The 13,631-nt window shown below is 43.5% G+C and overlaps 1 protein-coding gene across 1 annotated transcript in view; it reads right to left on the bottom strand.

The window, feature by feature from the left end:
- Window positions 1-13,631, bottom strand: part of HECW1 (HECT, C2 and WW domain containing E3 ubiquitin protein ligase 1) — a 434,806-nt gene that overhangs the window by 17,032 nt on the left and 404,143 nt on the right. The window contains exons 24-25 of the mRNA XM_055301338.1: window positions 779-877; window positions 109-238 (exon numbers count right to left, since the gene is read on the bottom strand). Of these exons, the coding sequence (XP_055157313.1) occupies window positions 109-238; window positions 779-877 (229 nt within the window). The remainder of the gene's footprint in view (window positions 1-108; window positions 239-778; window positions 878-13,631) is intronic.

The raw sequence follows: 13,631 nt of genomic DNA on the forward strand, positions 1-13,631 counted from the left end.
AATACTGAACTGTAGACTTAAAAACAGTGAAGGTGGTAAATTCTGTGTTATGTGAATTTTCCACAGCAAAAAACAAATGCTTTTTTCCAAGCCCCATATCCCACAAACCTGTCCAAAAACTTCTTCGTTAACAGTGAAAGTGAGGTCTAGGATATCTGTGATGTTGTTGTCCTTCATCCATTGCAAACTCTGGTGGAACTCCTCATCCAAATATTCCAGGTCACTCAAATCACAGGGCCTGGATGCATTCCAAGGGTGAAAGGTAAACAGATTGTTAAACAAACAGCTGCCCAGACCTGGCTAAAGCAACATAGACCGATTCTAACTATTTGGTACTTTTGAATATATTGATGAATCTTTGTAGTTCATTCAATGCTTTTTTTTTTTTTGAAATGACAATAATAAATATGGGATAATTATTGACTCATGAACTCTTGATGGCAATTGGAGAAAAGTTTTAGAAAACATTTTAAAACAAACTACGTTTTAGATGAATTCTACTTAGTGTAATATAAAGTTTGTAATCTTACTGTAATTATTTGTATAAACGGATTCATATCCATTATATGATGTTGTAATAGTCTCCTATGCTTACATAAAATCTCCAAATGCCTTTTTATTGTACTAAAAGGTTTATGTGATATGTAAGCACTCAGAAAAGCAAACAAAGAGGAACGGTTAGGGCAAAACAGGGACAGAGTAAGAGGTGCCAGGGAAGCTGGCATCTCCTGTCCTCAGACGGGACTGGGTAGACCATGGCCCACAATAACACACTTACAGTCTCAGGAGTGCCTTATAGAAGGGCCTCGTGAAGAAGGCATCGAGAAGGTACTGATGGATCAAAGCCAGGCCTAGGATACGACCACTAAACCTGAACCTGGAACACAGACAAGGCAGAGAAATTTAAGGGCAGGTGGAAATTTATATTGTTAAAAAGGATTTGTATTTGTATTTAATGTGTTTCCTGATAGTACTCATTGTAAGAGGCTCAAGGAATTTGCCAACTGATGACACAAGGGAGGTACGCATTCTCCTTCTCCTCATTCTTTACCATAAACAATGCCTAGGTACTTGGTATGTGTGAAAGCAACTCTCCTCTCTCCCCCATGTACCAGAATAGAGTCATTATGCTGGAATCCTCTTCTCAGAATTGACAGCATGGGGACCCGAGAGAAGAAACACACTGATAAAGAAGTCTGGAACCCTAGATAAACAGTCCACATTGAACCCAGGGAGGACCTGAACCCAAGGACATAGAAAGTTTTCTGGACCATACGTCCTTATCTATTCAAGCATTCCAGAGATACCACCTGAAGGTCTAATGTGTGGCGAATACATGCCGGGAGGTAGAGGATTTGAGTGGGGGTCATACATGGCAGTTGTGCTCACAGCCGGTAGGAAGAGTTACAGGGAATCACATTTTGGTAAGGATAAGCTGAGCCTACATTGCTATTTAATATTGCCAACCACATACACACAAAGAACGGATCTCTGCTGGGAAGAACGGGTCCTGTAGATCTGGTTACCTCCAGATGTAAGGGCTTTTAATAATTTAAATTCTTGGGGCAAATCCTGGGATTTTTTTTAATATCCTGGAATTTGTGCTAATAACCTGCTTGACTGAGTGCTGAGTCTCCCTGGGGCTTGATCCCATTGTTGCCCTGCTCCTAAACCAGATTTTTGTCTGGTTCGTCTAGCATACTGGTTCCCTCACTGTGTGGGCCTTGCCCATCTCTGGATCCTACCTCCAATACAGGGGTCTCCCTGGACTCTTTCCATCTAATTAGATTTTCACCTAACTGTAGACTTAGTTGTGACTTTTATCAGATCCTCCCACTTGGAATTTTCAACTAATTCATCTCTACTACCTTTCGTGAGACTCTTTTCAGACTCAGAAGATTTCTTACTCAACTACTTTAAAAATTATTAAAATGAATAGATCATCTGACCTATAGAATGAGCATAATTATAAATAACTCTTCGAATTGACATATTTCAAGTGATCAATTCTATTTGCAGGAAATAACATACAAATATCAATGTACGAATATTACTGACTGAAGAGATTAGAGGCAAAGGAAATCTCAGTGAAGGTGCTATGGGGGCACCATGCGTGGGGGATCTCATAGGAAATCAGATGTCTTAGAGTCCTTGAGGTCAGCGTGCCCCACTAGTGCTTCATCCCTCAGTGGTCTCTCCTGACCAGCTCAATACCTGACCAGTCCCCCACATGGTGACCACAATCCTGTGTATACAAACACAGTTTACTTCTACCCCAGTTGAGGCTTACCCACTCTAACTGACTCTAAGCATTACAGCTGATCCTTCTAGCATGATGATGGGGTTGTAACCATGCAGATGGAGATGATCAAGACACCCAAAGCAGAAAGAGAGCAAACATCAACACAGGTGCCTGGCCAAGTACCCTCCTCACTTAGAGCTGGCCCCCGAGGGCCTAGTAAAGAAAAATTGTAATCTTAGCAGGTAGTAGGTATCCACAGATAGGGAGCAGATGAAAATATTATACAAGAACACAATTTTCAGCTCAATGTTAAAAAAATGAAATATTTCAATGAATCGTAAATTTTCTAACAAAATATAAATTATTCAACTCTATTCAAGAAGAAGCAGAAAACTTAAATAGACAACCACCGAATGAACTAGAAGACTTTAAGGAAAAAGGACTACATACAGAATTGATGGTGAGACTAGATACACACATACACATGTTTAAAAACATCTTTGTTTCTTTCAAACCCTCCATGGATAGAAAACCCCTTTGCTATTTATATAGTTCCAGAAATCAGAAAAGGATAGAAAACTCCGTAATTCATCATTATGAGCTACCATCATCACAAAATGGAATCTAGCAAAGAGCAAAAGAAAGAAAACTAAAGATATTTCACTCATACATTAAAAAAAAACCCCATAATTAAAACACCAGAACCTACCAATTCATTCCCAGAACAATGAGAAGTGATTAAAGATATTTGATTTTAGGAAACTGAGGACAGTTTAATATTAGGTATTGTCATTAAAATAAATTATGAAATCAAAAGACAAAAATCATATGACTTTTGTTGTTGAGAGAAGCTGGCTACTTGATAATATCTGCCATCAATTTCCGAGGAAAAAATCTTTGTAGTAAAGCAGGAATAGAAGACTGCTTCCTTCCCATAATGAGGAGCATCTATCTCAGCGCCCTATTTAACAGTAAAAATGCAGAAGGAGGCTGCTGACCAGCACCCTTTACAATACGCTCTCAGCTCCGGTGACTACTATTACCTATGAGTGAAAAATTGGAAACAGATTGGAAATAACTTTCAATGAATGTCTATTGGGCCAACACATGTTACTCACATTATCTTCCTGACTCTTGCAACAGCTCTATTTTCATGACTCTAGCTCTCTTCATTTCATAAACTAAGAAATTGAGGGTCAATAATTAGCCCCGAGCAAGTGGTAGGGTGAGAACACCAATCCCTATCTGCCTCACACCAGATCACGCCCTTCCCTTTGTGTCTGTCCATTCGGAGAAGTTGAACAGTAGAGAAGTTAATCCTCTGGTCTAGGGTCCAGGTTGCCTGGGCTATGATCTCATGCAAAGACTTAACTACCTGGTCTCCATTTCCTCTTCTGGAAAACTGCACTCTTTAAATGATATTATTATCTTATTTTATGTTGGCTTCCAGCACCGACTTCTGCTAATTAGAAATACTTTGGCTCAAGTAAACTTCAACTAGCTTAAGCCAAGGGGGAAATTCTTTTTTTTTTAAGATTTTATTTATATTCATGAGAGACACTTACACACACACACACACACACACAGAGAGAGAGAGAGAGAGAGAGAGAGAGAGAGAGAGGTAGAGACACAGGCAGAGGGAGAAGCAGGATCCCTGCAGGGAGCCCGATGTGGGACTCGATCCTGGGTCTCCAGGGAGGAAGGTGGCGCTAAACCGCTGAGCCACCCGGGATGCCCGGGGAAATTTTTTACAAGTCCCTGGTGATACCTCATGGAATTTGGGGTCATGGATGCAGTGCGTGTCAGGAAGATGAGGGACCTGAGTGACCTCACTCTCCCTTGTCCACCTTCTCCCCTTGGCTCTTCTCTTTGCACATCTGCTCCTTTCTTCTCTATGTCAATACTTCCTATGGTTTTCATCCTCAAGAGACCAACTTGACCCTCTCTGACCCGGGTCCAAGGTTCCAGCACGATTCCTTGCTTGTTGCAACTCAGGTTGGCTGCCCGCCCTGGACCAACCGTCAGTGATCAGGAAAGCAAGGTCTGGGGAGGAATCTCCGGGTTTGGTGTCTTGCCCAGTGCTGTGCAGTGAGGAGCACCACTGCCTACCTCTCAACAAGGGGCTGCGACCAGATGGAGTGCAGCAGATGGCATGGTTTCTAGCACAGGAGACTTGCAATGCAGACCACCGATACACAGTTGTTTATTTGCTTTGAATGGGTAGATCATAAGACGGAATTTCTTCTTCTTCTTTTTTTTTTTTTTTTTAGAAATATCATTAAATCTTTTACTCAGTAACAACACTTAGTAGATAACAGAAACACACTGCACATACTCATTTCCCATTTGGCCTGAATAAGTAGTTTTGCTACACAATGCCTTCCTAATATAAGTTTTTCTATGGCCAGGGAAAACAGCATTTTAAATAGTTCATAAGATGGAATTTCTAAAGACAAAAGTATACTGGTTTCACAGGCTGATGTGGGCCACTAGTAAGCCCTCGATATTTTTCTGAAGGTGTGCAAGCAATCCAGGATAATGTGGTTTGGCTTTACATAAACACAGACAGGATGGCTCAGAGCCAGACCAATATACATAGTAAACTATATTTCAGAGCAATGAACTATGATCTGGGATGTGTTTATGTAAAGCACAATCCAATTGCACAATTCAGGTCACTTAAAAAAACATAGATTGAAATGGGAAACCTTTACCAGTTGATGAATTGCCATGGTGCATAATTTCATTTATGAGAAAACATCTTCTAGTAATTTTGCACTTCCTTTGTTTATCTCACTTAGCTTGAACAATTACTTGTTGGGAAATTGATTGCACTTATTACCAACGTGTAGGAATTATGAAATAGAAGGAAATTATGTTTCTTTAGCCTCTATATTGATAATTGAAGACATTGTGCACATAACTGAAGCAAAATTTTATGTTTTGACCGAAATTACTTGGCACAAAGAGGTTTTTCTTTTTTTAAGATTTTATTTATGAGAGACAGAGAGAGAGAAGAATAAGTGTGAGTGTGTGGAAGGGCAGAGGAGGAGGGAGAGGGACTAGCAGACTCTGTGCTGAGTGCAGAGCCTAGCGTAGGGCTCAATCTCAGGACTGCAAGATCATGACCTGAGCTGAAATCAAAAGTGGGACACCCAACCAGCTGAGGTATCCAGGTGCCACAAATAAAGGGTTTTACGGACAAATAAAAGTAAGTCCCTTCAGAGGTAGCTGACTGTGCCTTCTCTGCCTGTGGGTGTTCATGTGTCACTTTGATATCCAGGCCCCAGGGTCCCCAGTTGCAGAGCCCCCATGTGTGAACTCGCAGGACCTCTGTTCCTCTTTCTTCACCAGGGGCCCTGCGAGAAGTCTCGGCTGATACTGCAGGCCAGCCTGGCTCACGGAGTGTGACACTATTCCTCCTTTTCTGGGCTGCCATTCTTGAAGCCATACTGCTCTCAGCACATCCCAGAGATGGCTGAAGTGCTGCATGTTCTGGTGTCACTGCCATCAATCCCCGGGCTGCCGCTGCCGGAGATCTGCTCTTTGGAGTGGCTTAAGTTCATTTTTATGTTGCTGATAAGGAACAGCTCCTTGTATTGATCTGCTCTGTTAGAGGGACTTCACAGCAGAGTTGCTAGGGACCTGAGAGTTTGCTAGGATTCCTCTTTTTTTTTTCCCCAAAGATTTTATTTATTTATTCATGAGAGACACACACAGAGAGACAGAGACACAGGCAGAGGGAGAAGCAGGCTCAGCAAGGGGAGCCCAATGTGGAACTCGATCCCAGGACCCCAGGATCATGACCTGAGCCAAAGGCAGATGCTCAACTGCTGAGCCACCCAGGTGTCCCTAGGATTCCTTTTAAAGTTTACTCACTGTCCTTCAGTCCCTAGGCTGGCAAAGTCATGGTGGACCTAAGGAGCAGCTACTACTCCTCATTCAGAGCTCAACCTCAGGCTTGCTGGGCCCTCTGGCTTGCTGCGCCATTCTTCTGCTTCTCTTGAGCTGTATTATTTCTGAGGACCCCAGATTTCCTGCTCACACTTGCTTTCTGTTGGCTCCCCTTTGCAAGCATATCAGACATGCCCACATGTGTTTGATTCCAATGGGGGGCACCATTCAACTTCTTTTCACAGGAGGGGCCTCAGGCCCCAAGTAAATCAGAGATGCACATGCAGACAGCATGGAAGTGTTGAGGACATGAGAAGATAAGGCATGTCCTCTGACTACATGTACCAGACCTGTCTAAATCTGCATGTCATCTACACCATGGCAGGTCCCTCTGAGACCCTTCCCTGGTACTAGATGGTTGGTCTCAATCTTTTCTCCATTCCAGCCACCTGAAGGATACAGTACTCTGATGGGTCAGGAATGGGGCCTCCCTCCATCAGTAATCCTCAAGTCTGGAGAAAAGAGTTTCCTTCTGGCTCCACCTTGGGTATAAATGAAAACTCCCCAGGATATTCCAATACGCCATCACCCTAAGATGTATTCCTGATCCTCTAAAAACACATAAACCATATTTTCCTATTTATTTACTGGTCAGAGATTAATCCACAGAAACCCATTTGGACCTAAGACATCACAAAAATAAGATCAAGATAGCAAAATACCAAGAACTTCACATTTAATGGGAAAAAAATCCTTTTGAGAGACAGTCAACTATGGGTCTCATTGTTAAGAAGGCATGGTCTGTTTTCCTTCAGGGGTAAGAATGTGGATGGTTCACAGTTACGTCTCAACCTAACCCCACCAACCCTGTGATTTGTAGAAACAATCCCTGGACTCTAAGTTCTTTTCATATCCTTGATTTTCCATGTGTTGCAAGTTTTGGTTTTTTGGTATCATTAACCCTTATCCTCCTGGCAAGGAAAACAAAACAAAACAGAATTGGATATTTTTTAGTGTAAAGAAAAATACACACAGCATAGAAAGTATTAAATAAAAGTACATCAACTCCGTCACATGAGGCACTCTCTTGGACCTTGATGGGTCTTTCTCCTGCATATCAGTTGGTGAGCACCGACACTTTGTGTCTGTGAATGGGGCAGCCTTGCCGCTCCTGCTTCTCTGCAGCTTCCTCTTTTCACACCACAGGCAGCACAGATACCCTCACATATATGCAAATATAGGGTTTCATCGTGTTATTTAGATAAACTTGCAAAGTATTTCATTTCATAAATGTTCTTCTCTTGGTGTGGCCCTTCCTGCTCTGATGGAAACCTAAGTGGTTTTCATCTTTATCCATCTGCTCATAGGTTTTGGGGGAGGCAGCATGCAGCCAGTTAACTCTGGGACCATCAGAGGACTTCTGTAATGGGCAGATGTCACTCTTCAGTCATCCTCAACAACAGTTCACCAAATATCTGGAGGATGAACTGACATTGCCTCTGATGAAAGCAACTGGAGCCACTTTGAGTTTTCATAAAGACATGGAAGGAGATTATGGCAGGAGATACGAAAGGAACCAAAGTTACTGGCAAGGATTTATCTCCGTTCCATCTGAGCTTTGTACATTTCAGTGAGTTCAAAAGGTAATGAATGGAGTCTCACACATTTCTGGCACATCTTCCCACGTTGTTTGAAGGCCCAACAAAGACTTGACTCTCTCCTTGAATGTATTACTGTTTGTTGACTCATTACCGTGTGCCGCTGGCCAATAATCCCAAAAAAGGAGTGTGGTGGGAAAGACAAAACTGCAAGTTCTAAGGTCACGCAGCCTCAGATTAACTCCTGTGTGACTTTGGGCAAACTGCTAAACATCCAAGGACCTCAGTTTACTCATCTGCAAAATAGGGGTCATAATGTTGTATAGGGCAAGGGCTAAAACACAAAAGACTTTGCCCAGGGACTAGTAGAGGTCAGTCCACCTGAGTGTTTAATAGACACCACTACATACTGGCATGCCTCTCCCTTAGAGCCCAGGGCCATACCCCACGCTGGAATGAAGGGTGAGAATGTGGACTGGGCCAGTGGACTAGCCGGCAGTTGGCTGCTGCTACAGAACTACAAGCTTTTGCTCTGCTTACACACAACATTCACAGATCACAATGCCTGGCACAGGTAAGGGACCCCATCAAGGTTTCTTGACTTGAAGTAAATTAAAAATGCTCATCTGATTTCGTCCCAGGGGAGCACGACTATACCAGCCTACTGAAAATTTCTGCAACATCATATACTATTTGATGCCCGTCTGATTGGGTTAATTGCTCACATTTCCAATATCGATAGAGGTCTCCGTTCAGGAAGACAGAACGACTGAGCTGCAGAGGAGACTGGGTGACTGGATCAGCATATGGAAGGACGTGGTGAACGTTTTACACCAAGACACCAACGTAGTAGCAGGCTTCTCTCTTCCTCCCACTCCCTCTTCGATCTGTCCAGTGGGACTTTCCATGGGAATTTCGTAGGGGGTAGTATGTAATGATTTCACAGCGTATTTTTCAAATGATTCTTTAAACAAAAGCAGTTTGTGCAATGGCAAAAAAATCATTCAGGAAATTAGGGAGAGGAATTTCTTGTTTACAGGCTGGATTTATGGAAGGGAAAGCAGATGGCTTGACAAGTGAAGAAAATAAGACCTAATGATACCCTGGAAGGACATTTTGGAAAGTGAAACAAAATACTCTCAAAAAGCTTCTAATTAATCCCTTGATATGAAAGTGATATAAAATGGAATAAAACCCTCAGTGTAGCACCAGGTAATATGCCAAGTCAAAAAGGTTCTGCTGTGGTGTATCTGGTAGTTTGATTCCCTGGCATTAAACATGGGCCCCTAATAGTTGTTGCAAGGTGTCTCTGAGTTTGGTGATCTTCTCAGTCTTGCCCTGCAAGCCTTCAGTCTCCCTCTGTGTGACTCTGGTTGCTGGATCTTCTGATGCAATACCACTCAGCGTCAGAGAGACCCCTGGCATCAGCTTCAGCCTTGAAAGACCCAAAGCTGACCCTATCTTCTGGCCTTCCTGGCTGGACCACTGATCAGATGGTATATTGAGAGCAGCAAAGAGGTTGGACACTTGGTGATAATATGCTTGGCTCTTGCTGCCTCTGGTGAGGGGATGGAGACTGCAGCTGATGTTTGAGCATCCGGCAGGGAATGGAGGTCTGTGAAATCTTGTACACAGTTCGTGGACTTTGGAGGCCTTTGGAGGTCACAGCATGTCGTGGAGCACAAACACCTGTCCGGACCAGCACTGTACTGGCAAGTACCAGGGGTTCAAATACATTTTGCTGAGTCAACGAATGAGGCCAGAGTGCTGCTAAAACTGCATTGATGCCTGAATGCCCCATCTCGACGGCCTGCCTCCCAAGCTATGGCTCTGTTATTGCACCTACCTGTGCATTGCCTGTCACCTGCAGACTGACAGCAGGTGGTTTGTGTCAGCTGAATTCTAGAAGGCTCTCTCTATAGCAGCCATGCTTTCTGTTCCTGCTACTTTCTAGATCATCCTAGGTCACTGCTTCCCTGGCAATTGGCAGGACTTTGCAGGGGTTAAGGACCTTTGTGACTCTCAAAAAAATAGAGCTGGTTCCTCAACTATAGCACTATTAACTGTTGCTGTCCTGTGCACTTGAAGACATGTGACACTACCTGTGGTTTTCCCCCCTAGATGCCAATACCAGTTGTGATAGTCCAACCTGTCTCCAGACATTGCTCAATGTCCTTTGGAGGAGGTGAGGGCAAAGCCACCCTCTTGGGGGAAGAATACACAAATCTAGGTGATTATAGTCTCCTTTCTAACTGACTCATAGGCACCACTTGCCTCTCCTGGGCCTCCCGAGGCAATGAAAGTCACCAATCTCAAGGCTTTATGCTCCACTCTGCAATACCTGAGCAATTTTCCACCACCCCTAGAATAGCTAAGTAAACCTTCCTACTCCACCAAATATAATTTTAGATTCCTACCAGAAACTTGGCCTTTATGTTTCTCTTGGGGAAAAGATGGGAGGCAAGAGTGATTCCTCCCAAATACACCAGGCTCTGTCATCTTTTCTGAAGGGATGATGCTTGATCTGAATTATGGAAAGGAGTGAGCCTCAAGGAGAATGGGTATTCTAAGCTGGGGGAATAGCAATGTCCAATGTGGAACACATATAATTTGTTTGAATAAAAGAGAAGAGAGCAATTGGACTGGACCCCAGACAGAGAAAGGGAGGAGGATAGAACATGAGTTTGGAGAGACACCCAGGGAACAGAATGTCAGAGGTGGCAGTCCCTGGTAAGGACTTTGGAATTTATCCAAAGCATATTGAGAATCCACTGGAGGTTTCATGTAGGGTCTATGAATGAACTGATTGATGTGTTAAAATGATCATTCTGGATGCTGCATGGAGAGAGGTGAGTCTGGCAAGAGTGGAAGCAGAGAGACCAGTTTAGAGGTTCCTGCAGTGGTCCAGATGGGAGGTGACGGTAGCTTACATTAGGGTCATGATAGTGGGGGCAATGAAGTCAGATTCAGGATGTATTTTCGTGATAGGGACAAGAGGACTTGCTGATGGACTGGATGGGAGATGTGAGAAAAAGAGAGGCACCAAAGACAGTCCATGGTCTTGGACCAGGGCAATTGTGTAGATGGTGGTGCCATTTACCAAGTTGGGAAACACCAGATGAGAAGGTTGCAGAAAAAACTTGAGAGTTCTCCTTCAGGCATACTAAGTTTGATAGGCTCATTAAATATCTGGGTAGAGCTGTTGGGTAGGCAGCTGTATCACTGAGTCAGTATTTCTGGGGACAGGGCCTGGCTGCAGATGTTAATGTGAGGGTTGGCGGGATGTAGATTGGATTTGAAGCTATGCAGCTGGACAAGACTTCCCCAAAGAAATAGGTGCAGATAGAGAGGTGGACCAAGGGCTGAGAATTTGTAACACTGACAGATCTGGAAGATGAGGAGGGACAATAAAATCAACTGAGAAGGAATGACAATGAGGTTGGAGAGGAACCAAGAGAGTGCACCTGAGATCAGGTAATAAGAGGTCTGAGAATTACCCACTGGATTTGGCAACCTTGATGAGAGATGTTTCCATGGGGGTAAAGGGGAGGAAAGGCTGGCTGGAGAGGATGGGAGAAAAGGAAGTGGAGAACGTGAGCAGATAACTCTTCGTATGAATTTGTCTCTCAGGGGGAGTGGTAAATTGCAGTAGTAGGTGGAGGAGGGTGTGACACCAAACGAGGGTTGGGTTTGTTTTTCAAAGGTGAGAGAAATTATATACCGTGTGTTCATGCATTTTCAATTTCAACAAATTTACTGATTGTCCACCATGTGCCAGGTGTGTACAAAGATGTCAACAGTAAACATTCATTTTGAAGAGTTTACAGGACAGGAGCGGGATAGACAGAACAAGGCAGCAATTCAATGCCAGGTAAGATGGGCTGTAGAAAAGTACACAGGGTGTGTGCAAACACAGAAGGACACTTGCTGATTTGGAAGGGATTAAATCTAGGCTGGGTTCCTGGAGGAAGTGATGACTGAGGTGAGCTTTAATGAATGAGTAGAAATTAGATCACTCAAGGCAGGGAAGGGCTTTCCAAGAAAATAAAATCACATGAGGAAAGAGGCAGGGAATAGAATGGAATGTGTTTAGAATAGCATGCAATTCACGATGACTAGAGCATAAAGAGTGAGACGCGGCAAGATTGGGCTGAAGAAAGAGGAAGTGGGAGGTCTTGGAAGGTCTCATTTTCCATGCCAACAGGCTCAGCTTTTAAATCATAGAGAATGGGGACCTACTGAAGGGTTTCAGCAAGGGAGTGATATACTTGGTTTGACATTTAAGAAATCAGTCTGCAGTCATGTGAAGGATGGACGCGAGGAGAAGGGCAGATTAGAGAGTGTATTACAGTATGTTCAGGTCGTTGTGAGAAAATTTTGGAGGTGAAAAGGTCAGGACATGGAGCTTTATGTGAGTAGAAGGAGCTGTGAGGGATGGCAGGAAGTCGCTCATGGGAGAGATTAGATAGAGGTTAACTTGGAGGAGGATCAAGATAAAGATGTTTAATAGGTGTTTGGATAAAAGAGTTTGCAGCTCAACAGGGAGGTGAGGCTAAAAATATAGCTTTAGGATTCATACTGCAAGCTGGAGAGAACTTTATAAAACAGTAAACTTTGATTCTGTTGTTAAATTTTATATAGACTTGCATCTATCTTTCCATCCATCCATCTAACCGTCCATCAAATGGCATGGAAGGACTTGAGTCAAAAATATTTTTTTAAAGATTAATTTATTTGAGAGAGAGCAGGGGGAGGGGCAAGGGGAGAGGGAGAGAGATGGGGGGGGGTAGGGCGGGGGAGAGGTAGTTCCAAGCAAACTCCTCGATGAGTCTGGAGCCCAACATCAGGACCTGATCTCACAACCCTGAGATCATGATCTGAACTGAAACCAAGAGTTGGACACTTAACAGACTATGACATCCAGGTGCCCCTCAAGTCAAAATATTAATAATATTTATTTCTGTGTGAAGATATTTCCTTATGAGAATTAAATTTCTTACAATGAATGCATATTATTGACGTGATAATATTATATATGTTTATTTACACATAAAACATGTAAGTAAAAGTTTCCATTAAGATAAAAAGTGATAATTGTTTGCTGGGTTTGTTGATTAGGTGGTCTCTGCTGCTCATGGAAAGGGTAGTTTTGGTGATGAATCCTGACATCGGATTCAATAGGAGAAGTGAACAGGGGAAAGGAGCCATAACCAGAGGAGGAAGTAAAAATATAAAGACAGATAAGAAAGAGAAAACTCCTGGAGCAAGGGCACGGAGGATATGGGAGCAGATGGATCCAGAGCCTAAGTGGAAGTCTCTTTTGAACAGGAAAAGGGTGATGCTGGGAAGGTGTCAGCACTGGGCATTTGTAATTGGGGTGTGAAACTGAGGTGGTCACCTCAGTGTTTCTCCTTGAGTGGGATCTGAAGTCACCTCCTCAAAGTGAAGGAGCCTATTCAGCAGGGGCCTTCAGGACAGTAGAATGGAAGATGCATCAGTCAAAGGACTGATGAGCTTTTTTTGGGAACCTGCTGAGGTCAGAGAGTATGAATTAGGATTGTACCATCTCTCAGAATTATTTCATTTTCTTTGGTGCTAGAGGTACAGGAAACAGCTCTGGCGCTGAATGTGGGAGAGCACATTATGACATTGATCCAAGGTGGCATTTTGCCCATCAGATGGAGTGCAAGCATGGAGGCCTGGGGTGAAGGAAGCCGTGCCAGATGGGAAGGAGATGGCGAATCTGAGGTGCAAATGAAGTTGGTGAGCAGCTGTGGTAGGGGGAGGAGGTGGGAACACTGGCTGTAGAATGATTGATGGTGGGATTGTAGATTTTTCAGTTTCAGATATGGCACAGTTTGGGGTGATAATGAGGCTGGGAGGGCCACTGTGGGAGC

This window comes from Nyctereutes procyonoides, unplaced genomic scaffold, assembly GCF_905146905.1.
Source record: "Nyctereutes procyonoides isolate TBG_1078 unplaced genomic scaffold, NYPRO_anot_genome, whole genome shotgun sequence".
Classification (NCBI taxonomy): Eukaryota; Metazoa; Chordata; class Mammalia; order Carnivora; family Canidae; genus Nyctereutes; species Nyctereutes procyonoides.